The 27,034-nt window shown below is 35.9% G+C and overlaps 1 protein-coding gene across 1 annotated transcript; it reads left to right on the plus strand.

Annotated features, from left to right (window-relative positions):
• Nucleotides 1–5,827: 5,827 nt before the first annotated feature.
• LOC117963898 (isthmin-2-like) lies at nt 5,828–26,487 on the plus strand. The gene is made up of 6 exons (XM_058991767.1): nt 5,828–6,886; nt 12,176–12,427; nt 16,218–16,503; nt 21,120–21,260; nt 21,950–22,027; nt 22,835–26,487. The coding sequence occupies exons 1-6, from the start codon at nt 6,752–6,754 to the stop codon at nt 23,350–23,352; spliced, it is 1,410 nt and encodes a 469-aa protein (XP_058847750.1). The 5' UTR covers nt 5,828–6,751; the 3' UTR covers nt 23,353–26,487.
• Nucleotides 26,488–27,034: the final 547 nt, after the last annotated feature.

The raw sequence follows: 27,034 nt of genomic DNA on the forward strand, positions 1-27,034 counted from the left end.
TATATATATATATATATATATATATATATATATATATATATATATAATATATATACACACACACATATGTGTGTATGTATATATGTGTTTGTGTATATATATATATATATATATATATATATATATATATATATATATATATATATATATATATAATGTGTATATATATATATATATATATATATATATATATATACACACATATACATATATATATATATATATATATATATATATATATATATATATATATATATATATATATATATATATATATATATATATATATATATATATATGTGTATAATATACTCACCCCCAATACAAAATATTTAGGTTTTCTGTTAAACTGGGATATTAATCTCCCCTTTTGCTTATTGTTAATTTTGAGACACTTGCACTAAACTATCATCTTTTGCTTTTCTAAAAGAAAAAAATATTTGGATCATTCCTTTTTATTCCTTTTTCTTTGGAAAAAATGTTGTATTTTGTAGGTCAGTGTGTTAAACTACATTCACCTGCATTCACCTTCTTGTGCATGTAAATGGCGTGTGTCGGAAATCTGCATATTGTATGTCGATTAATTCCTTTTTTAATTGTTACATTGATCAAGAGTATTTGTTTTTCATATTGATGGCAGCGCCAAATATATTCTCTATTTACATGCATGAGGGTGACAGACTGAATGCATTCCCAAGTACTACTGACAAGTGTTTTGTATAATTTCTATTCTATAAAAATGCATGTATGATGTAGTCACTGAGGCTGCTAGCTTACTGTAAAACAATGCTGAGTTACACATTCATTGCACTCCAGTACATTTTTATCTATTCTTAAACCGTAAATCATTCCAGATTGAACTTTTAAATTACGGTCTTAAATTAAAGGTTGCAATCGGTAGACCTGTTTGCATCATACCATGGGATAGGAGCATGAATATCAGTGTGTCAAACAATTGTCAGCCCAACTGTTTGTTTTGATTTGTTCTAGGTTTGCACTGAACAAGTGACATGAGAAATCAATATATATTTTTACAGTTATTAGAAAATAGTAATTGCGACTCTCAACTGGTAACTAAGCATTTAGTCTAAACAGTACAAAGTTCCCCCGTGATATTTTTCCTCAAAAATCAATACTATTGTGTTTCCACAGCCAATAAGTAATTTCAAGTATAGATTGGTTGGTTTAAAATGTGGATTGTATTGCGGGGGGGTGGGGGGCGGGGGACTGCCAGGGTCCTATTCTAAGTGTTTTACCTTAATATTGGAAGGCAAAATACTAGTTTATTTTACAAAACTAAAACCAAAAAAAAAAAAAAAAGTGGTTGTGTATTAATTGTTTTGATAATTAAACATGAGTAAATCATTTTGAGAGCAGAGCCTTGTGTTGCATTGCCAGTCTAAATATGCCCTTTTAATTCACTATTTTTGTTTATATGAGTACCATGAGGATGACAAATTAAAGATCAACTTCCTTATTATTAGCATATACTACTTGTTATTCCTGTTGGTATTTCTCAGTTTCCAAACATATGGTGGTGTTTCCTTAATTACTTCCTTTCACTATTTAGGGCGGTAAAGTATAAAATTGTTGGCTCCAAAACTCCAAAAAAAGAAAGCTATTTATAAGAGGGGGTTAACTTTAAGAAAGTAATTCTAAACTTAAATTGTAAAACTGCCAGAGACATCTTGAGCTGTGCAGTTTTAAAAAAAATAATAATAATATATGTCAATGTTTTGTGTTTTTTTTCTTTTGAGGGGGAGGGTAATGTATTAACATATATTGTCTTAACAGCTTTGGATTTGCTACAATACTAAATGTTACTGTATTTAAAATACATGATTTTTTTTTTATACCGTAGTGCACTTATTTGTACATATTGTTAGATGTCACATATTAATATGTAATATGTTTCACTTTTAGGCAAATTGCTTTCTTTACAATTGTTAACTTTTAATGACCAAAATTAAGTTTTGCATTATCATATTTTTTCATACTAGAGACATTTCCAAGTATTTATTTTAAAGAAATGATTTAATTTGTCAATTACTGAATGGGACTGGACTTAGAATATATGGGAACAATATTTGAATGTGCTTTGTGCATAAAATAGCATTCGTTAGTGTAAGCTCCTACAAGCTTGTGCGATTACAATGGTGTGCTTATATTTTTTTAATTGTTGGCTATTAAAGATATAATGCATATAGTCTGTTACATTTTTATGTTGTCATAAGCACATGTTCTTAAGATTATAATGTGCATTGAAAACGAATGTAGATGGAAACAAACTACCAATTTATTTTGTTTTGGGGGGAAAAAAATGCAAATACTTCATATTTCTCATTTTAACGTTCTCAAATTCTAAATGTGGGTATTGAACTAGTCCTGCTAACATGCAATATGATGATGATGCACCATGAAAAAATGTTCTGATGTATTGCATATTTGCAATCGCATGTTTTGTACAGTGTGTGTGTGTATATATATTAGTGTGATTAGAAAGTAAGTTTAACACATCAACGCACCATATCATTTATGTGGTAAACATACTTTTTAATCACCTAGTATATAATTACTGGTTATTTATAGCGGTAAATTAATTGCAGAAAATGATTTTCAGACATATATATATATACATTTTTCATATGTGGTTCATTGTCACAGCAACATAGAGCTGTCTGCCAATTACAATCTAAATATTGTTCACTATTCCGTTTGTTTGTTTGTTTGTTTTTCCCAGCGGGTGTGAAATATGTGGTGTATATTCACTTTTGCATAGGAATACTTTAATTATTTCTGCACATGGTACCATAACTCACTTTTAAGAGTTGCAGTTTGATTTCGATATGAACAACCAGAGTAATCATATCATATACATGTTGTAACTACATTCACATTTTTATTGCAACAGTGGCATATTACAAATGTGTAATTTTTAAGTAAGTAATTTCTTAAATGTCCTGAGGTTTGTGTCAATAAAATCTCTTCTTAAATATATTTGTATTTATTATCTTTTTCAGAGCGTAGAACAGGTAACACTATAGTAAATGAGTCAAGTGACAACTGTTTTGGCGAATGCATTCAGCAGTGTAGTAGTAATTGTATGCCCTGCCAGTATAAACCACCCCTGGATTTCATCAGTGTTTTACACAATTGAAAAAATACTCTGATTGCATCAAATGCTTATCAATAGTAAAAGGGGGAGTTAGGTCATCTAGCTCTGGATTTTAACAACATATTTTCCACTTCTTACTCTGGTATTTTAGAAGACAGGTAAGCCAGTAAATATTACACAATGAAAATGCTTAATTCTTGCAGCCTCTCAACACTCATGCTGCCTTAATTTACATTTAATCCACCCCCCAAAACTGCTTTCTTTGTAAATGCCTTCCTGACGATTTTAAGGTGGAAAGAAATTAAGCTCATCTGGTTGTGTAGTTACAAGAAAAAATCCTAGTTTAGTTTGTTTTGTGAGTCCAGTTTTACCTTTTTTTTTATTTATACAATAGTACATTTTCCATATTGGCCTAATTCAGACAAAGACATGCCAAAAGTGTAGGAGCAGAGTGTGTATGTTTGTGTTGTACAAATTCTGAAGTTTAAGAAAATTAAAACAGGCATAAGAAAATATATTATCTATTTACCTATTTACTAATTGTGTTCAATCCCAAGTGGGGGACACTGCTGCTGTACCCTTGAGCAAGGTACTTTACCTAGATTGCTTCAGTAAAAAACCCAACTGTAAAACTGTAAATGGGTAATTGTATGTAAAAATAATGTGATATCTTGTAATAATTGTAAGTCATCCTGGATAAGGGCATCTGCTAAGAAATAAATAATAAGCTCTTATTTTGGCACTGAACCAATCTTAAGGCATTACAAAGTTTAAAAAAAAATGTACAGTGCTACCAAGTACAGTACTGTCAGGGGCATCCTATATTGAGCATGTATCTACTAGTACACTTACAGCTGATTTCACATACAGTGATTAGTACTAATCATAGACTACCTTACTTAAGGTAACATTAGTTCTAATCTGGGTTTGTGAAACTAGTTTACACCACTTTGATCAAAACAATGCTTTTCAACCCTCATCTTTGCTTCAATTTGTGACAAATGTCTGCCAGTGGATCAAACAGATAACAGGTACATTTATCTGATTTTTTACTTATCAATCACCTGACCATCAGCATTGTCATGCAGCTGTGCTTGCGTATTGGCTGAGTTAGTCAGCAAGCTGAATTTGGTAATGTTTTCTTTGGCTGAAAAGATCAAAGGGTGGTCCAATTGATCAAACTCAGCAAGTTAACATCCAAACTCGTTTTTATTGTTACAGACAAAGCGGTCAGACAGATTAATGACTTTCAAGTCTTACTAGAATTCAAGTTCTAAAAATCTTACTGTAGCAGATGCTCAATAATCCTTTAGTCTTTGGACTTCGAGTAGTCTAGTTAGTACACTGGTGTTCTGATGAAGGCAATAGCTAAAATGTTTGCATTTTTACTTAGTTTAACGACCTGTTTTTGGTTGAGTGTTTTGAAGTTCCCTTTCATTGACCATGGTGTACTGAAACTGCATTTTGCTGATACCGGTATATTACAAAGAATGAGTGCATGCCAGTAATTTGAATATAGTAGTTTCTGCATTATACTGAGTAGACTGATAGAAAAAGTCAGTTGAGGTTTGTCTGTGTCCATCTGTCTGCTTTGTTTTAGCCTGTTCTACACACCCCAAATTAGATGGATAACTACCATTATTATTATTATTATTTATTTCTTAGCAGACGCCCTTATCCAGGGCGACTTACAATCGTAAGCAAATACATTTCAAGTGTTACAATACAAGTAATACAATAAGAGCAAGAAATACAATAACTTTTGTTCAAGCAAAGTACAAGTGTGACAAACCACAATTCAATAATACAGCAGATAATAGTGATAGTTACATCAGGATATGATTAAATAGTGATAGTTACATCAGGATGTGATTAAATACAAAGTACTACAGGTTAAACCTTAAAATTGGAATGTGCTTATTTGGAAGCAAAATAAATAATTTATAAATGCATGTAATTTATTCTTGAAGGTTTTTTTTTTGTGGAAAGAATATATATATATATATATATATATATATATATATATAGTAAATAATCTTTTTACCCTTCACCAGACAGGGACAGCCTATAAAAGGTAAAATAGATCATATTTGAGCTTTTGGGACAATGTAGTGGTCAAACACACGACACAATTACATCAACCGGATATAGTTTTTATTAAAGGTGAGCACTGTTACATTATACAAAAACATGTCATCAATGTAACAGACTGGTGTAACCACAAGAAATCTAGTTGTGTCGAAAAAGGTTATCAAAAGTGATTGATTTTACACTACAAACTATTTTAATCTATTCTGATTTAAGTCTAGCACTTAAGCAGAATTCTCCTAGGCTGCATTCATTTAATTAAGTATTAGGTAATTTATCAAGTTGTTTCAACCAATTCCTTTCTATTTGTTTACACTACTTCCACTAATTTCTCTCTCTCTCTCTCTCTCTCTCTCTCTCTCTCTCAATATATATATATATATATATATATATATATATATATATATATATATATACACACACACACACACTGATAGATTTGTATTAATATTTACAATCTGAGTTTGCTTAATGATTCATACCACCAATCGGGTATTTGCATTTATTTTCTGCTATTTTCTCCCGTTTTTTAGTCCCTTTTCCCACCCTCTCGTTCTTATCATTTTATCCTTTCATTGTTCCCTTTTATTCAATCATCCCTTCACGAGTAATTCATTCACTCACTCATTCATTCATTGTGTCCGTTTGATCTTTGGGACCATCCTCCCAACGTCACACCAGCCCAGAGAGATGCAATTCAAGGCTGGAGAGGCTTCAAATTCAACTGAGAGTAGACAAGCAGAGCCGATTAGTTGGTTTACTAAAAGAAAAAAAAAATACAAGGAGAGTGAGAGAGACGGCTAAAACAAATTATTACAGCAAGGCGAAGAAGAGATTAATTGTGGCGCTGGACACAGATTGCAGTAGTGAAGTTAAGATTTAAAACGTGGTATTGTTACATTTAAGAGCTAACTGCATTGAAAGAAACCATCTGTAACTCGACGCAAAAGTGTATCGCAAAAACTAAGACTAAAATAAGACGGTGGATTAGAAATCAAAGCCAAATTAACAATGAGGACACGAGTGAAGCAGTGCAAGGATATTTAAGACTGAGCTGGATATGCACTTGAAGAGAGGAGTGAGACACACGTAGCATTCACATCAGTGGGATTAACCACATGGACACTTAAGAGGCGAGCGAGAAAAAAATGTTTTAAAATATCATCACAAAAGTTTAAAGCAACATCATATTCAACGGAATGGAGAACAAACTCACCACTGACGAATGCTAGAACTGAGAAGAAACCGATAAACGTTGGATACAAACAACAGAAAGCCGTTAAATGCGAATAGCCACATCACGGTTGTGAAATATAGAGGCTATATATTTTTCGCACCGGTCTACTACCAAGAAGTTGACACGAACCAATTAAGCAGCTTTGATGAGATAGAAAATTAAAATTGTTGATAAACTAGAAGAGTGATCCGAGATTTCTTGAAAGAAAACGAAGACCATAGACTCCGTTCTGTGCAGAAGATCTCAAACTAAATACACCGATTTATTAAGCTAAGAGCTCAGTTTGTGGGTTTGTTTTGCATTGGAAAGAAATGCAACAGATCAGAGGAAAGAGGGTTCTGCTGCTTTGTGTGGTCGTCTTGATATTTTACCTTGATTTGGTCAAGGGGTTCCCCGCTCAAAAGCATAAAAACACCCCTAAGGTCAGAAGCAACACATTTATGGAGGTAAGACTTTTTTTTTCAATAACTGCAAAAAAAAAACATTGATAGTATTTCCACTTGTACACTCGTTGCAATAATGTACTAGTTTTGTTTTTTTTGACACGTGTGTTCTATAGGCTAGTTATGATACGAATACAAATTATTGACTTATTGTTTTTCATTATTCAGATGCTATTGATTTTGCATTTGGGTAAAAGGTAAACTACGGAATTAAAAACTGCATGTCTGTTTCGTTGGGACTTTTTACAAACTACAAATACAAACTTTCACCCGTGAGTTTCGTTTTTCTTTAAATTTTATAACGCTTCTCATTACATTACATATTTGAAACGTATCACTCACTCACGTAGCAATTCTTTTGAAGTGTATGTGTTTTCCCACGTTTGTGCTTGTCAGTTCGTTCCTTGGATGTTTCAGTTTTCTCTGGTCAGCTGGACAATTTAGAGTAAGAGAGAGGGAGTGTCTCCTAGTATTTCATACCGACCAATGCATTGAAAGTTATGTTGTACTGTTATATAGTAAGGATGTTGGTATGGTTGTCGGACACAAAGTAGGCTACTACGACTTTTTGTAAGCGATTAGTATATGTTGGTTAAGGTAAGTCACTGCAACCAAACTGGACGACGCGCGCGTGCATATTTGTTAAGATCACAAGATTTAGTTAAAGCAAATGTGCATAATTTAAGTCAACACCAATTAACTTTACCAGGGACATTAAACAAACATGAATAAAGTTAGTCAGTGGGCGTATGCCAAAAAACGAACCCATTATTTGCGTACATCATACATTCTACATTTTGGATAGACGATATGTATCTATAAACCTTCATATAAATGTTTAAAAAACGAAGCTATTGTACAGATAAGTTAAGTTATGGAAAACTGGCTTCAAATTATGGTATTTTGTTTTTCTTCATAAACCCAAACACCACATGAAATGTATCCAAATGAATGATTTGGGCAACTGCTAGAAGAATAATTTGCACACATATTCTCTACATTAAGGTGTATGCCCCCCTGGTACTGACAGAACACAACTACAGTACCATTTAGCCGACTGCTGTACTGGAATTAATTTGTATATAATCACACACACACACACACACACACACAATACACCACACGCAATACAATCAATAGGGAAGGTGTTTAGATTTAGTTTTTCCTCAGGGTGATGGTATGAAGAGAAGGTTTATCTAATTGTAGATGTTAAAAGGTAATAATTGGCCGTTTATCTGAAAAGCAGTACATTGACATGTTGTACATTGTCTTGACTTTGTTATTGTGCAAACTGCTAGAATTCAAGAAAGAAATGAAAGGAGAAACACTGACTCTCAAGATGCTCTCTAGAGCCAGTTCCTTTTTCTAGTTGTGTTTTTTTTTTGTTTGTTTGTGCTTTTTTTGTTTGTGTGTGTGTGTGTGTGTGTGTGTGTTCTGGTGAAGAGCTAATTAAAAGCAGTGTCATTTCAGTGCTGAGAATGAATAGCTTTGATCTGATAATGAGTTTAAACTGCACAGGAGCTTAAAGAGGTAGGCTATTCAACCAAGTCCCAATCTGTTTGAAGCAGACTAACATTTAATCAATAAATGAAGCAGAAGAAAAGTGAAACATTTCTAACTCAGTTAGAGTAAAAGTAAAGCAATTTACCTTCATTGTTTCAAAGCAGTTGTTCAAGTCCATGTTTATATACATGTATTTAAAATAAATAAATCACCAGAATTATGGAAGTAATGGCTAAAATAATATTTTTAAAGATGTCACATATGACAAAAGTCTTACATTTGTAAAAGTTGTTAAGCAATTTCTCATTCTGTATTGTAGTATGTACACACTGATCCATACCAAAGTTTAAGAGTAAATTATCCCACATGGTAATACAATGATAGGGGAAAAAAGACTCCAGTTGAATATCATGTTTAGCCAGTTCAAGTTTAACTGTGAGCTTTTCCTTCTTGCGTGCCTAATTAAAGCTCAGGTGTGTCTCATTAACTCACACTAAAGCCTGGGAGGGTTTAAACACTTGTGCTATGGGAGTCTTATTTCATCCCTGTGAAACATAACTCTTTATCTACGGACTGTGGCAATTTGAAATTATATATCTTTGTGTATCAATTTTTTCAGATTAATTTTGCTACACTAGGCTGTTTACAGGTGTCAGGAGACCTGAGGAATTTACATCCCTTTAATGAAAAAACACAAGCTTCTATTTCACTAAAACATATGTGGAATAGCAGGCACACATGCATACACACAAATATGTTTCAGACAATTTTGGCTGGAAAAATTGGCTAGTAAGAACCTCAGTTTAATATTAAATAGTATGGTTTGCTAGGTGTGTTTTTTTAATTAATGTTTGCTGAAATTATACATTTAAAACGTCTTGGTAAATAAATGCATTTATTTAATCAACTGCAGGATGTCAGAATGAATTTCCTCCTAAGAATGAATAAAGGGGCCCTACAGTGGGGGGAAAATAAGCATTGACACTGTGGACTCTTTTTTTTTCTTTTGAGTAATGCCAGACATGACTATATTGGAAGTAAAACAGGACCCTAAGTCCTTTTCTTGGATTTAACTTCCCATATTTCTAGGTGTTTGGGATTATATCGTCTGAGGCAGAGTGAACTAATCTTGGGGGGGGGGGGGGGCACTAGAACCATCATATATCTTCTTTTGTAAATCACTATTCCTTTGATCATTTTGTTTTTTTAGACTGTGTAGTATAGTGGTGAGGGCTACATTTCATGTTTTCCTGGTTGAATTTGGGAAAGTCATTTTTAATCCAGTGTGCCAAGACCAGTTTCTAATGCTACTGGTGCCAACTAAAAGGTGCCCTCCACCCCGTCCGACCCATTACAATAATTTGATTTTCTTTTATAAAATCACTTGCTTACAAGCTGAAGCCAACACCAAATTATATGACACCATAGCAAAATAATTTTGGCTAACCTAATGTGTAATAGAAAAAAAAAAAAATTGGAAGGGAACTAGGTTCTTCAACAGTGCCAAGATTTGATTGGATCAACTCTGGAGGCCTGATCATTACTACAGTTGTCGAAGAGTTACTTCTGAAGGCAGTAAAACTGCTGAAAGACCAGTAGAAATTGAGGCATATACCTTTACCCCAGAAATAAGGAGGGAAGGAATTAATTTGTTGGAACAGCAGACCTACACCTAAATGAACACTTATGTAACCAGCACCATAGAAGCGGGCTAATTCTTTCAGACTTATAGTTGGGTCAATAGTCTCACAGTGCTAAATTGTACAAGTCAGTGAAACTTTAGGATACATCTTCTATGTGTGCTTGAGAGATGAGGCATAAAATAAGCTAAACATTTCATTGTGTGCATTATCACCATAGCCTTTTGATCACAAAGACCCTGCTTCAGATGGGAGTTAATCAAATCAGGGATCCAGATGTGTGGAAATCAGTCAGGTAATCTGTTAAAACACTTGCCTATTATGCCTATTATACCCTTTTTGAAGATTTTGGATCCTGCCCACTTAATAAATTTATGTAGATTGTGCTTGCAGGTAGAGATGTATTAAACAATATGGTCACTAAACAGTCCATGCGATACAGAACAAAATGTATAATTCACCCCCCCACATTTAGTTGATTTGTGCCTGGGAAATGTTACCTTTGATGTGGAGCAGTACCGTATGCAAGACGGTTTTCGTGGCTGGGTTTTGGTCCAGGATTGGCTTTCTTTTGAAGTGCTCTAGTAATCAGGATTAAAGTGGCCTTTTTAAAAGTCATCTGGTCCTAATTGCAGGTAAACCCCCTCCCCCATAATGCCTGAGCAGGGCTCGGGGTGCACAGCTGGGCTAACAGAGAAAGTTTATTAGACTTTTTCTTTAATTTTTTTTTTTACGATAAACTTCAAATGGGCACATGCCAAGACGTTGGTATGTAAAACTCTAGATTGGCACATACCCCATGTGTATACAAGAAATCTAATTTTAAGTACTATTTCAGTGTGTGTGGCTTTAACTAGTTACCAGTGTTGGATTCCTTTGTTATAGATACTTCTATCTAAACAAAGTAACCACATATGACTGAATTTAGTAGGACATATGTTTATGCATATTCTCCTTGAAGTTGGCCTCAAACATTTCAGAGGCATGTGATTCTCCCTTTTTCTTTACAACACCTAGTTTGATAAAAAAAAAAAAAAAAAAAAAAAAGTTTGGTATGGTGATAGGCAAGTACAATATCATTCTTTATTGATGAAGATTTGGAAGGGTTTTGATTGTTTTGAAGTTAGTAATGTTTTAATACATTTATTAAAAGGTGTATTATAAACTGGACTTCACAGATTCAGAAAAATTAAGGGCCAGTTCAGACGCAGACTGTAGGGCTCCAGATTAAAGTAAACCAGATGAAGATTAAGTTCAGATACATATCCCATAGTGTGTAATATTTAACCTGCATGTGGCATCCCAGGCAGGCATCCAAGAATGAAATATCTGCCGTCCATCAGTTTGGATGGGTATTATGCTAACATTCTCCATCTGCTTTTCAACTTTTACTCGCCAGCTGATTTTAATGGGGGGTGGAATAATGTTAAGATTCTTCTAAAACTGAGCACTTTGAAAGTTCATCTGTCCAGATTTTACGTTCTTTAAAAGCCACCACATTGTAGCCCGCTCTTGGAAGCTTGCCAACACTGAAATGCTATCATATGTAGGATATTTCATTGCAGATGGGTTGGCTTAGCTGAAATCTAAACTTTAGAAACCACAGCTGTTTTGCGCTTGCAGTTCATTGCAAGGCTGAAATACTTCTCTTTGTAGCTGTGTGGCATGGTGGCACAACAGGTTCAATCTAACACCAAGCATCCCTGGGGTCCCAGGTTTCAATCCTGATCTCATTAAAACTGGAAAATCTGGCAGAGGCCCCTTCCAGTTTATGCCCTGAACTGTGCCTCTCAGAGAAACAAATTGATTATCGCCTGGGGAGAGGAATCTGGAAATGGTCTCTCTCTTCACCATGTTTCTCCTTTGGGAATGGCGACAATGGTTATTTGAAGGCTACCAGTGAAACTGTTTATCTAACACTGCTTTTCTCTCTCTGCAGTCATCTTCACAATCAGTCATGCTTTAACTTGGCAAGTGTTCTGAAACTGGGTGTGCATGTTAAAATAGTCAAGAAACTGAAATAGTAGATGAGTATTTCCTACTATTGGATATGTGTGGCTCAGGGATTAATGGACCATAACACACTAATTAACACATATTATTATTTTCTTTTTTTAAACAACATTGCCATCTTTTTATTTTTTGACAGGTTAAAGGCCAAACAGCCTCCACAGAGTCCCAGCGAGTGTTGGAAATAATGCAGCAGAACAACCGGGTTAAGAGCTGGAAGAGAAGCCTTCCACGCCGTCACAAGCGCAGGTGGTCCCAGCAGCAGCGAGCGGGCGGGATCCAGAGCCAGTCCAAGGCTGATCTGGAGGAAACCAACCCCTTTGTTCTGGATCTCAAGAATTTTCCAGGTCTAGCTAACGCAGACCTCGACTCTCAAAACCCAAACATTCAGGTAGGTTATGGAGACCTTAGTAAAGGGGTGAAAAAAAAACTGTATTAAAGAATCTGCAATGTCGAAGCAATCAACAGGACGATTTAACTGTGCGTATTTAACTGTGCGCATTTAATTGTTGTAATTTCCTTTTTGAAAGGGGTTTGCACCCTGTTCACTCATTTGCTGTGAAGTGATTTACTTTGTTGTTTTATGTTAAGAGGTGTTGCAAGTGGAGTAAGCAAATTCGGGTCATATGGGTTTTTATCCCTCAAGCGAAACCATCATATGTGTTACTGGAATCCAGTGCAAAGTCACAATGTAATGTAATTTGATGTTAGAAATAGCTGGCAAGGGAAGATCAGAGATGATTCATTCCCATCTGAATGTACAACATATTTGGCAGTGACTTGCAGACCCTTTAGCCTATCGGCAAAATGTTGGTTGACTTTATATTTAAGCTAAGTGTGTTTTTCATGAGATGTTTTCTAATACAAAACAGAAAACAGTTCAAAACCACTTCTTTCCATCCATCGTATCTTGAATGGTGGATCACAACATCCCAGCTGATATTTTATTTTAGTTGCCCCAGCTTATGAAAATGATTGCCCAGGAACTGCTTGTTGCCCACAGTTAAAGAATGAAAAAGTACAAATTAGCATATTCTAGGTTACCAATTTAAAAAAAATGCTCTAATATATTTCTTTGTACTGTACAATGGTTAACAAAGCAGTTCAGCATTGTTGTTTTTTTCTGTTCTGTTGTATAGGCTATCCCTCATTTTAATTTTATTTGGATCATTTCACTTTTTATTAGGGGTTTAATGATACACCTGATCTCACGATCCAATACATATCAAGATATGCAGGTTGTGATATGATATGTACCATGGTACAGGTAATTGTCTTGATTGTCTACTTCAGGGGGTCCCAAACTATGGCACGCGGGCCAAATCCGGCCCGTGCAACTTTCATGACCGGCCCGCTAATGTCAAAAATTTCTATAAAAAATGTAAATAAAAAAATTGCTAAGCACTCTCACAGTACCAAGAACACACACAAACAGGCAGGACCAGAGGGCGCGTTCACGGAGATCATTCTGCGCAGAATCTATGCTCCGTGATCTCACCCATGATCTCTGTGAACGTACCCATTGAAAGAGCATTCACAGACACGCCTCTTCTAACCTCCATTCTCATTGGCTCAGCGGGCAAACTCACAGCACGCTCCATTCAAGTTGCTAGGGAAGCCAACCAATGAAAACACGCTCACATACAGGCAGTTATCGCGGTGAAACAAAACAACTGGCCGCTGATCTGTTGTGCTTTGTTTGTACACTATTTGTTAAACTGCATCTCGCTTAATTAAAAATAAAACAAGAAGTGCTTGGAACGATAAAAATGATTCATACTTCTATTGCGATACAATATACAGTGTCATGTAAAGAAAGTATCATGATTCTCAATACACAATTAATTATTATATCTGTACTCTTTATCACTCTAATAACCATGCTAGCCCACGTAATCAATATAAGTTGAAAGTAGCCAGGCATTCTAAATTAGCGCTTTGGATCTCTTCCAATCCAACACTACTACTAATATTCTAACTTCAGGCTTATAAAAAGAGTTGATCGTCTCAGCTGTTAAGGTTGCTTCAGATTCATCTTCAAACAGATTAATAGCATGCACTTGGATACACAAGGTATAGTTTCACTGTCCCTAATGTAATAGCTACATTTCCACAATCATTATTTCTTTAGTGGTTTTAAAAATAGTAATTTTAGAAGTGCAACATAAATTCCTTCAGCATCACATAATACAAATAAATTACTAATGGCACAATCGAGTGGTTTTGTAAATGTGGTCTGATGATTAAAATAATAGCAGATAATAACAGGAAACATGGGCTGTCTTTTAAAAAATGCCTTGGGCAAAACAGCAGGAGATAACTAGTCCTATGATCTAAACTTAAAGTGCTTCTAAATGCTTAATTTAAAACAAGGATTAATGAGGTAAAAGAAAAAAACTTCTCCACAATGTTGTGAGCAGTCTTTATTTATGTTGTGATTAAAAACCAGTTTACACTTTCATGTGGGGATTTTTTGTTTCTTTAGGCATTTTTACACCTAAGAGTATGACTGTTGATTTATTCAGTGTATCAGTTAATCATTAGGCCATCTGGTTCAATGATTTATCTGTTCATTCCACTGTTACTAAGGGAAATCCACTATCGTTTTTTCCGTTGCCTGTAATTAAGATTTAACCGGTCATGAACTGATGTGTTGTTCTCCACACTTCTAATGCTGTATTCTCTGGAGGAAAACACAGGATTCATCTCATTTTCTGGTGTTTTTTATTAACTGGTCCTTTACAGCAGTTTCCAGACTGTGAGACCACTTTAACTTGTCCTTAATGCAAACCTTTATAGCATGAAGTTAAATGCAATTCAAGCTTTTGACAGACAGAATACAGAGGTCATTTATTAGGTGTTCTTAAGAAGTTGGAGTTAAGGTTTTGTAGCTGGGGTGGGGTGTCCTGGGTTGAGCCAAAAGATACAGAAGGCAGGAACAGTTATGTTTTACAAACCTACAGCACAATACAAGTATGTACAATTTCTTAATACGCACATTTTTAAAAACAACATCATTCAGGTTTCAAATAGCCTCCAGCAAGTGCTTTGAAACCAGGCTTTTTCATAGAATTACTTTTTTTCTTTTTTTTATCGCAGTAAAGCGTGCCTGACCTTGGAACAGGTTAGAGCTAGCATGAGAGGAAAGAATTCCAAGATTTCCTTTTCCAGAACTGCTGTCCCTCTTCTTGATTAAAAGGGACGGTAATTTTGGAATCACAAATTCAGTATTTTTTGGATAACTACAGCAGCAGTCAATGCGACTTTTTCTCATTCTCTCATCACTGGTAATTCACCGGCTTGGGGAAGCACAGAATTTTGCCAATATAGATTTCCTCTTGAGCACATAGGCCAGATGTGTGCTTTCTGGTTTGGGATGAGTAAGTGTGGAGGTTAAAGCATGATAAATTGCATGTGCTTTTAAATGTTAAACCTTCACCTTTTAAACATTGATGTTAATGGGAGCAAATCTCACAAGCAGTTGTTGATAGTGAGTCACTATATTTCAATGGAGTGCAGTTAAGTGCAATAATACATTACATCTATAGAACAGACAGATTTAAAGAAGCTTCGGTTTATTTAAATAAATATGAGCATGGGTCATGTGGAATGAAATCATTGTTGGAGCAGGTAATTGACATTGCTTCAGTAGGGGTATTTATTTCTGGTTTATGCTAAAGTTTTTTTTTTTGAAGTCACCAATGCTTTTTAATGGAGCTGTCATGGAATGACCTAATGGAAAGTTGTTGGTTTCTTTATAGCTCTTTCATTGCATTACAGTACAATTCTAATTTATTTTCTAGGTTATCCTACCCAGCTTGTCTTATTAACTGAAGGCTGATTGTTCTGAGTTTTACCACTGAGGCACAACAAGATGATGCGACTGTCCCAAGGTCTTGTTGTTACTTGGTGACTTGAACCCAGGCTATCTTGGTCTCCAGTTCCGAGGCCTGACAACTTGACTGCACAGCTTTTTAATACTTTAGTTCAAATTTGCCATTGGAAGCTACATTTTATAAAAAAAATAAATCTGCCACTCGGCAACATGCATAAAATAAAATAATATGCTACATGTAAACCAAACTCCTATACATGAATTGCGTATACCATGCCTACTACTTCACCAATGGGAAGTTCTTGGGTTATGGATAAATGAGATTTGTTTTATCAAAATCCATCAGGTAACCATTGAGGTTGTGGATGACCCTCAAGCTGAGTTTGAGATGGATCTACATAAAGGAAGCCGGAATGACTGGTCCTTGTCCTCCGCTGACTGGCTGGATAAAAAGGAAGTGTTCTGGCCCTTGTTCTGGGGATACCCTGACTCCTCAGAGGACGGTACTGGAAGAATGAGCACCGAGGATTACCCTGTGGAGTATGACAGCGAAGACTCAGTATTGAGTGGAGTAGGAGACTGGGACAGAAGATGGCCAGTACACAAGGGCTGGGGCTCCAAGGACAACTATGGTGAGTTGTCACAAACACATCTGCATGCTGATACCATTGGGGATTCGTTCAATGTTAAAGATTTGTAGTTTTTTTTTCTTTTATTGAAGTTTTTGTAGTTTCTTGGTTTGTTTAACCCCTGCATACTGGAGTGACTCTGGACACCTGTCTAATGGGTTCCTTGTATGTCAGTTGATGACAGTTTATGTGTCGTTCCATCGGTAGAAACCAGCTGATAGGTGTTATTGGACTCTTCTATGCTTACTGCTAGGGGATTATCATAGTGAAAACAGCTAGCAAAAATAACTTATTTTTAATAAGATCTCAATCAAAATAATAATTTAAAGTGTTTGTCAATAGTGCAAACAAATATGATATCTTCACCCTTTCTTCATAGTTGAACAGTACCAGACTTTAGTTTCAGTTTGCTATAATAAGCCTCACAGTAACATGAGTTTGTGATCAATTCCTGTGAGTCAAATAGTCAACTGGTGACTAAGGCAATGCAATGCTTTGCAGATTATACCAGATGTATAGCTAACATGAAAATGACATTAGATGGGACTTAAGATGACTTGTAAATGTGATCTTTTCCCAGTACTCTTAAAAACAGGATCATTTCATAGGTCACATCCTTTTCACAGCTTTACCATTGAATACAAAAATAGGACAAATAAAATAACAAAAACCATGTCACAGATTATATGTATGTGCCCCTCACATCTCATATTTAACTGTTCACTTACCTCCTTAAGATTAAATGGCTTGTTTGAGTCAGATACCTGTATATACAGCAGCCTTGAAGAGAGATACAAAAGCTGTCTGATTAGATAAACATTTGATGTCTCTGAATGTTCCTCAGGATCTGATTACTACCATAATGGCTTACAAAAAGCAACAGGCTCAATTTCTTTTTTCAACACTACAGCATTCTCCAAATAAAAAAATCTTGTACACAAACAGTAGGGTGGTTGCTGGAGGGTAATTGATAGTACTTGATTTTGTGACATTTTATTAGTCATTTTCACTTGGGGGCAAGTACATTTCTTTTGTTGAACTACTGAACAAATCTTAAATGCCAATACGTTCTTACAAATGTCAACCCATTTAGTTAACATCAAGTTACTAATAACTTACATAGAAGTACTTTAAGATTTTAAATGTATTCCCTAATTAGGTGCAAATTATGTTCCAAGCTATACTGTGTTACAAACATCTGCAAATATTACAGGGCCTTCAAACTCTGCCACAGATTTGCTGAAGAAAAAAAAAACCCTGAATTAGTGACCGCTTTCTGCAGCGCTTGCCAAAAGAGCTCTGCTAAATTATTGACATCCAAGTGAGACAACTGACCATTGTTTTCTAAATGGAATATTTAAATAATTTTGCATGCCCGTTGCACACTGGCTGTCTTCTCGAGGCCTGGCATTCTTTATGTTTTGGGAAATTTAAAAAAAGATGCTGCCGCTGAAAGCACAGACGAGAACTAAAAAAAGAAAGCGGGGATGCGGCGTGACTGCCCGCGTTAGCGTGACTGTGTGCGAGCGCTCGACCATCAAAGCATTGTTTGTATTCTCTTTTGAAGTTGACACTAGTGCTCGGAGCCACAGGCTTTTGAAGATCTGCTGGGTTGCTTGCTAATAGCAACTTCAAGCTATCTGTCTGGATAAACAACTAATATTTGTGTTCAATTAGTTGGGAGATTAGGGGGACAGCCTGACGTGGGATGACAGTTAAAGTCTGAACTATTCTTTTCATCCTGCGGCTGAGAAACCAACTGCGTTTTGGATTTATTAATCCAGTTCAAACATTCATGGGCATTTTAAGGCTGTGTATAAAATTATTGTGCTTTTAATTTGGTGGGAAAAGTAGAGCGTGTCTTCTGCTGGGCAGAATTGCTGAACTACTGTCTCAAATGAAAAGAGGTGGCAAAAAAAGTGCCAAATTGGAAAACGTCTTCCACACAGTTTTTACAGCTTTTATTTCGCCTCAAATGGAAATATGTTTGCTGCTAATGTAAGTAATAAACTGCAGTTAAGTTCTTTCTTTAAGGGTGTCGGACGTTTTCTACGTGCATCTTGATAAGATTTACAAAGAATTTGCATTGTGTGTCGGAGAGGTATTTTCATGATATTGCAATATTGTCTGGTCAGATATAGTCTGTGATGTATATCTATAGAACCACAAGAGTACTCATGAAGGGTGTCTTGTGTCAGATTATCGGAGCAGACAGATTGTTTGGCACTAGGTACTTTCTGTGCGTGGGAGTGCTTTTTACATGCTCTGTAGACACCTAGCTGAGTGTTTTGAACATTATTTAAGTTCTGTTTTGTAAAATTATATAAAATGTCATTCCAGTCAACTCCATAAATACAGAGTTAGACACAATCAATTTATAAAGCAGTAGATGCTCGTGGCCAGCATATCAGGTGCCCAAAGTGTACATTTGGACACTGTGTTGTCATCTGAAAACTTGCCAGTCTGTGTGCTAGTGTGCAAAGTCCTTTTTGACACTTAAACAGGTTTCTGTACGCAATCCAGAAATAGAAAATTATAGTTGGCTTATTTTCATATAAACCAATGTATTCCAGGGAGCTTGGATGCTATTCTGAACTGGCATGCTTTTCCTTCATGTGGCTTTGGGGTAGAAAAAAAAAAACTGTAAAAAAGAATATAATAAGGCCTTATTTAAATTGTGTACAGAAATTAAGCATGTCTATTAAGTGGGCTGGTTTTAAGGTTTTCAGTACATAAAGCGCACATCTCAGTTTTAACTTTTTCCTGTAATTAAAGTCTTTTAAAAGTATATATTCTTGGGTGACTCACACAGAGAGCTGGCAGTGGAACAAAGGTAGAAACCACATATATTGTACAAATGCTGCTATTTCATAGCTCACACAGTCTGTAATCAGGATCATCTTGTTTTCATTATTGTTTACACAAGATTTATTTATGTTTTCTTAATCGGCTATTAAAATCCATACTATCTCCGGGGTCCCCCGAGTGGCTCATTCAGTTGAAGCGCTGTCGCTGGGAGTGCAGGATGAGTCACACAGCTTGGACGGTGCCAGTTCGCGTCCGGGCTGTGCAAAGAGGCCGAACTTTGCTGGGGACTCCGAAGGAGGTGTCACATTGGCTCTGACACTCCCGGGGTGGGGAATGGGGAAACTGATAGGGATTCCTTCTCCTCATCATGCAACAGTGACCCCTACTGACCAGACACCAAGCACATTCAGAGTGGATAAAAAGCAGGGCTGATCTCTGTTCTCCTGGATCAGTAGCCCGCCCACCTCTGCTCTGGATTGCTTGGCGTAAAAGCAATTCTGGCTTTATGCTTGTGAGATCAGTGGACGCTCACATGCCCTCAGAACGTCTGTGCTGTGTGGGGACTCACTGGGGTGAGGAGAAAAAACATAATTGGACAATCCAAATGGGGGGGGGGGGGGGTAAATGAATAATAATTGGTCACTCTAAATTTATATAAAAAAAGAAAATAGTAAATAATCCATACCATCTCAAATCTGATTCCACTGGTAGATACAAGTGAATCCTGTTAGTGCGGGAGGCAAGTTCTGTTAACACAGTTGGAAGTTCAGATGCAATTCAGTTGCTGGCTATTGGCTAATGATAGCATTAATTGGTTGATTTTATAAACATTTGAGGTCCATAATATTATTGGTGCCTTTGTTAAACACAAAAGTGACCCTGTTTTTTTTTACAAATGGATAAATGGCATTGGATAAACAGTTTGCAATTTGAAGTTTTAATATGCAGTCTGGAATAACTGCTATTGAAGTTACTGTATGAGCTGCATGCACACTTTCAGAATATCGGCTATATATAGCCGATAGAACATCTTTATCTACCATGCATTTGACAAGTTACCCAACATACACTGTATTATTATAGCCCTGGTTTTTCAGTTACTTTTGTTCTGGTAACCAATCAAACACCCAAAATACATAAACTGTAGGCTAGTAGATGAAACCTTTTTAATTGTGTGAACACTGACTTTTTAAAAATCTCTAACATGGTAAACATTTAGAAAGGAAAGCTAATAGTATTTCTACTGGAATGGAAGCTGGCTGTGGAAAATGTTTGCATTGGCTGGCAAATTTGCTGAAACTAGCAAAATTTACAATTTGCTATATTGCAACCAAAAAGGAGACTTGAGTGCTGCATACTGTTCATTTTTAGATATTTAATTTTCCTAATAAATATTTTGTACTCGTTTTATTTATGCACCATTAACATGTTGGGGAAAACAAATTGAGACTAATAGACTCTTTCATAGGGGTGTTGCATTTTTCTTATAATTGTTCTTTTAGGCAAACCCAGTCAAGTTCTAATGTTGGCGCTCACAATAAGATTGAATGCCATTATTTTGCATGCCAGGTGTAATGTTGATAAGGAAACGTTTAATAGGAGCATATTTCTTGTCATGGTTGTGTTAATCTATTGTGACTTTTTAAAAGTTCTTTTACAGTTGAATTAGAAAATCAGCTGTAAAAGAAAGACTTCTAAGAAGGAATGCTACTAGAAGCTTCAGTGGGGGCCCAACAGTGGAACCTATTCAGATTGCTAAAGTACCAGTGTTCTGTTCTGATGTGTGGAAATCGTTTCTCTGTTTGTCTCAGAGTATGAAGAAGAGGAGGAGTGGAGTGCCTGGTCCCCCTGCAGCGCTACATGTGGCACGGGGAACCAGAAGCGCACGCGATCATGTGGTTATGCCTGCACTGCGACAGAGTCCAGAACCTGCGACCTGATCCGCTGTCCAGGTAACAGTTTAATCCCTAAAAACCATCCATTTCCTGCTCTGCAGCACATGAATGCCTTTATTGTATGAAACCCCTGAAGTTTCCCCTCTGAAAATGGGGAGGAGGGGGTTGGCTGAACTTGTGGCCAAATGCAAAGTTGAAAATTCTGGCACAAAAGACATCAATATGAAAGTTGTCTATGTAATGTTCAAAAAGCAAACAAATCCTGTATGTTGGTAAATATATTGGACAAGCATGATAAAAGCGAATTGAAAAATGACAGTGGTAAACTTTAAAAGGGACAGTATTCAAAGTCATGGAGCGGTTTTCTACATCTGTACTAGTCACACTTTCATTTCAATTATATCTTCATCCAGTTATAATGAAACATGGTATTGATAATGACTTTTGTATGAGTTCTGGTGACTGACTAAGTCAGTTATGTTGTGTTTCCAGCTTGTGTCCTAAAAGAATACTAGCAAGAATCGATGATTCTCATGAATATTGTCTCTTTAAAATTGTTAACATGGTAAAAAATAAAGGTACACGACAAGGCAACATCATTATCAGTTGCATGAATGATATTTTATGTTTCAACACCTTTTTTTAGTTATAGGCTTCTCAGCCTTGACAGAGATACTAATCTGCAAATCAAACATGACGGCTATAATATTGTGAATCAAGAATAACCTTTTTTTCTGTCTCTTCAGGAATTGAAGATGATATGAATGCTGTAACAGATCTCATGCCTTATGAAACAGAAAACGGCACAGAGCTATTTGATGCAGGTCAGTGGAATGCTTGTTCTGGGTTTTGAAAGGGTCCCCATTTCCTTACTTCCATCTTGACTGCTAGTCAGAATTGGTGACAGATGATTTAAGTTTACATATCATATGTTGCTATCTGGAGTTGCGTTAAAGGGTTGAGTTGCGTTAAAGGGTCAAACCTATAATACAGTATTTTGAAGATCCTACCTTGGATAAGGTCATTGTGTCCAGATATGACTTCTCCGTGTACAGAAGAACTTAACATCATAGCACTTAAAGATTAAAATAACTTTTTAGAGGTGACATAGGTCAGGTGACATAGTAATCTGACCGTACAAGTGCTGTGATGTCAAAACATTTGTCTGCTTAACATTATTATTAGTTACCTGTTATGTTATGGATGAACTGTTTGAGCATAAATAAAAAAAACAAATTATAATTGAAAGACCTGAGTAAAATCTAAATGTTTTTGGTCTGGTCGACCAAATGTTTAAACAACTCTGATTGTGAACTTTTTTTAATTTGAAAAAATCAATTTTATGTAAAAGCAACACAACTGCCTGGAACTTCATTACAGGAAGATATGGAGCTCTGTTAGAGTGTAGAGAAACCTGTGATATTAGGCCCAAGGATTTCTTTTTAGTTTACCAAGTTGTGTCCCTTTTTATAAATAATTTGTTAGGTTGGTGTCTAAATGCTTTTTGCATGACCCAACAACCTTACATGGTGGACTATTCCAAACATTATTCTCTGATTATGCTGCCACATTTCTGTTATATACCAATGTATATTTTAATAACATGTATGTTTCTTTTTACATTCTTGCAGATGTCGACAGCTGTGAAAAGTGGCTCAACTGCAAAAGCGACTTCTTAAAGAAGTACCTTCACCAAGTGCTGACAGAGCTGCCCAGCTGCCCGTGCAGTTACCCATCAGAAGCCGTCTACAGCACAGTTAACATCTTCGACAATAAGCAAGGGAAGACCTACCGATGGCGGGATGCAAGTGGCCCCAAAGAACGGTTGGATATTTACAAACCCACAGCCAGGTTCTGCGTGCGCTCCATGCTCTCCCTGGACAGCACCACTCTGGCTGCACAGCACTGTTGCTACACTGATGAGATGAGACTGATCACCAGGGGGAAGGGTGCAGGTGCCCCCAATCTTATCAGCACAGAGTTCTCACCTGAGCTGCATTACAAAGTGGATGTGTTACCATGGATTTTGTGCAAAGGGGATTGGAGCAGGTTTCATGCAGTACGGCCACCCAACAATGGGATGGAGTGTGCTGAAAACCCACCAGAGGAGGTTTACATGAACGAGCTGGAGGAGGCAAGGGAATATTAAATCGTAACACAAAGGGAACTGTTCCATAAAACAGCTTCCATACTGTTGCACAACTTCAGATCTCCAAATGTAGCCACCAACTCCAGCATGGAAATCAACATATTTGTGTTAATCGTGGAATGGTGATGTGTGTGTGTGTGTGTGTGTGTGTATAAGTATAACTCCAAGTCTTACTGATGGAATTGCATCGGTTCAAGTTACTGTCCAGATATCCTCAGTTTTGTCTAAAGCCTTGATTTTATTGCAATCCATTGAAGATAATGGTTGCTATGACAGTATTTATTATTTTTATTTTTTTTCTGAAGTAATAGACTTGTAAGTAGCCACTGACCAGGGAAATTGGTCCGAAGTTTATTTTGAAACATTTAAAACCCTTAACAGACAAATGGCGGTAGCAACTAAAACCTGCTACATTTCTTCACAGATTGTTTGCTGCTACAAAGTGACCTTGGATTCCTGGGGTGAAAAGCAGCAGCATGTTGTTAGATTGACACCGTTGGTAAAAGTAGACACATGGAAACAATTTCTTGTTTCGGCTTTTAAGACATAAGCTCTTCCTGGCACATCTCCTATCCAAAATAAATTCAAACAGATCATAAGCAGATATTTCACATCATAAGTTCTACATATGCATCCTTTCCATCTTTTACAAGGACAAAAAGCTACCCTTAGGGGATCTATCCCATTCTATTGGCTTCTAGCATTCGCAGAGGGAACCAGGCAGTCATTATGTCCAGACAGTGTTTTACGTATAATTTTCCTGGCATGCAGTTTATTATCCTTCATGTTAAATCCTGGCTAAAATTAGTAATATCATAATTGCACAAAACACGTGTAAAATGAAGCAGAATTCAGGTACCTTCAAAAGAATAACTTAGAACTGTCTAGACTGTTCCACAATTTGCTTAATGAAGCTGGTGCAGATGCCTACTGAATAACCTTGTAGTAACAGTAAGTGTTCTTGTGTACTCTCCTGTTTTTCCTTAACAAAGAATGAGCTGTCACTTACTAGTTCATGCAAATTTGAATGAACCTCAGTAACTGAGATTGACTAAACAAACCTTGTATAACGCTTGTCATTTACCTGGCCTTAGGGCCATATTAAATTCTTAGATATCATAAAAGTCTAATTGTACTCTATTGTATTTATCAAATTCTCAAATATGAAAAAGACAGATAAGAGAACTCAATGTTCCCAATGTAGTTAATGTCAGTACCTAGCTACAGTAAATGAAACGGTAATATTTGCTTAGATCACATAAAGTAGTCCCTATTCTGGTGAAACAAAGTTATGTTGGTAAACTTTTGTTTTTTAGGAGGGCTTTGTGACACCAGCTTTTGGGAGTTATCTAAAACCAGCCTTATGTTTGTCACATAAGATGTCCCTTAAACATCTGAGTGATTCTTTAAACCACGAACAAATAGCTATGTTTATATAGGAATTGTTCTTTTAATGGTAAGGCACTATTGAAGGATATTGTTTATGTTAGGAGGGTGGTGTTTTTTAAGCAGTCATGGGTTTCTTTACTTTGCCAACAGCATTCTGTCAAATCCAGTAGGGTGGGTAACTTTGGTGCCTTTTCCCCCAACTTTAAGGTTTATGTTGAGTTACAGATGTTTTTAGATTTATTTAAAAAAAAATCTATTTACAGTGTTTTGTATGCAGTGGGTTTCATGTGATTAATCTGAGAAACACATGTTGGTAGTTTGGTAAATTTGACATTAATTTGACCAACTCTGTCTCTGTCTGTCTTTGTCTCTGTCTCTCTCTGTCTGTGTGTGTGTGTGTGTGTGCGTATTTGAAATCCATTATTTTTATTATCTTTATTTTTTTAAGTTTATTTAACTACTACCATGCGGCTGGCTAGCAGTTAGCATAATCATAGTCCTGACAGAATGATTTCCTTCTTTTGTGCAAAAACGGTTCCTTAATAACTGATATTGGGACCTTTTTGAGAATATTGCTTTTAACAGATACCAGATGCTGAAAATGTTGGGCTGCGAAACTTGGAAAAGCTGTTTTTAAACATCTGCTTATGCTGGTTTACAAGCAAGGGGGCATTATTGCAGTAACAATGGGAATGTCGAGCTTGAGATTTTTAACCAGTAGACTGTTTTGAGTTTAACCAACAGTACATATTCTGTGGTGTTGTACCAACATGTGTAGTACATTGACTTCACTGAGAATTTAAACTGTTTGATTTGGATTGGTTTCTGGCGAAAGGCTTGTTTTAAAACCATTTCCCCTCTTCCTTGTCACCTGAGAGGGATGGAGCTGTTTCATTTAAGGTCGGCCAGCATTTACTGACCCAGGAAACCACAAGAGGCATGAATTGAAATCAGGTTTTAGTGAAAATATCTGTACGCCATCATACAATTGTTTTTGATCTGCCTCGGACTATACCTGCTCGATTATTAAACATGCTTTGTTTAAAATGTTGTTTTCCATCCAGGGATTGAACTGGTATGAGAATCTACTCCTTCTCTATTGGGAAGTGTATTGTCTCATACACAAATACATTGTCATTGTCTTTTGTATTAACTGTAATTATTTGAATAAAATGCTTAATCATGATAGTAAATGAGCATTTCACAATTGAGGGCAGTATTTAGTTAATGGGATCTCCTATTGCTACAATCTAGCATGAAAAGTGTTGGAATAAAAATTGAAAGTTTACACATGTCACAAGCTTCTATCAGGAATGAAAAATAACTACAGGTTATCAAGTTTTGGAGGATAACTGTTTTTTTTTCTTCAAGAAAGGCACTTTATTTAAAAAAATATATATATACATTGTACCAACATTTTGTAACTTGTTACTATTGTAAAGGGATTACTTGCAAAAATGCAGCATTTTCTGTGTTTTAAAGGATTTTTGTTATGTAATGTAAGTATTTTCTAGCATGTATTTTTTTTTAAATTGGTATTAGATATATTCCTGTACAGTATTTATTGTCCATTGTTAAATGATTGCTTGAGCTTTGAAAGAATTATTCAAATTATTATATGATACTGAAGGTGCACTATTGAAAATGAATAATACGTTTCTAAATAGATCTCTATTACGTGAAAAGGGAATCCATTTGCATACAGTACACCATTTTCAATAAACTATTATCTGTTCTTTTTTTGTACATGGTTTTTTTTTGTTTTTTTTCCCCCCCCCACTGCATTCCCACCTTTTGGCCAAAGCTGCAGTGTCCATGTGTGTGTCTCTCCGTCTTGCTACACATAAGCCGTTAAAATAAAACACACACTTCCTGTTACATCTTTTTGGTCTTGGTGTGCTTCAGGTAGTGATGTCTGTCTACAACTCCCTCTTAGTTAATGGTAGCATTGTGTAAATCTAGAAAATATTTTGCTTTTATACACCTGCCCTATTGTTGAAAGGGTAGTGTATATTTTTATATTAGATTTTTTGATATCGATTCAACTCTTTGGCTTCCTTAAAAACTACTTGAGCTGGGCTTTTATTTAGAATATTTTGATTAAGTACTGTATTATACACATGATTGATTCTGTATGTCATAAAGGAGGGGGTCTATTAAGGCTGGATTATAGTCTGCATAAAGTTTCTAATAAGCTGAATCTTATCTCTGCTTACAAGATGTCATGGAGAGAATACATTTCCCTTAACTCTGAAGGATCTGTTGCTTGCATTAAAGGAGAACATGTCATAGT

This window comes from Acipenser ruthenus, chromosome 18, assembly GCF_902713425.1.
Source record: "Acipenser ruthenus chromosome 18, fAciRut3.2 maternal haplotype, whole genome shotgun sequence".
Lineage (NCBI taxonomy): Eukaryota > Metazoa > Chordata > Actinopteri > Acipenseriformes > Acipenseridae > Acipenser > Acipenser ruthenus.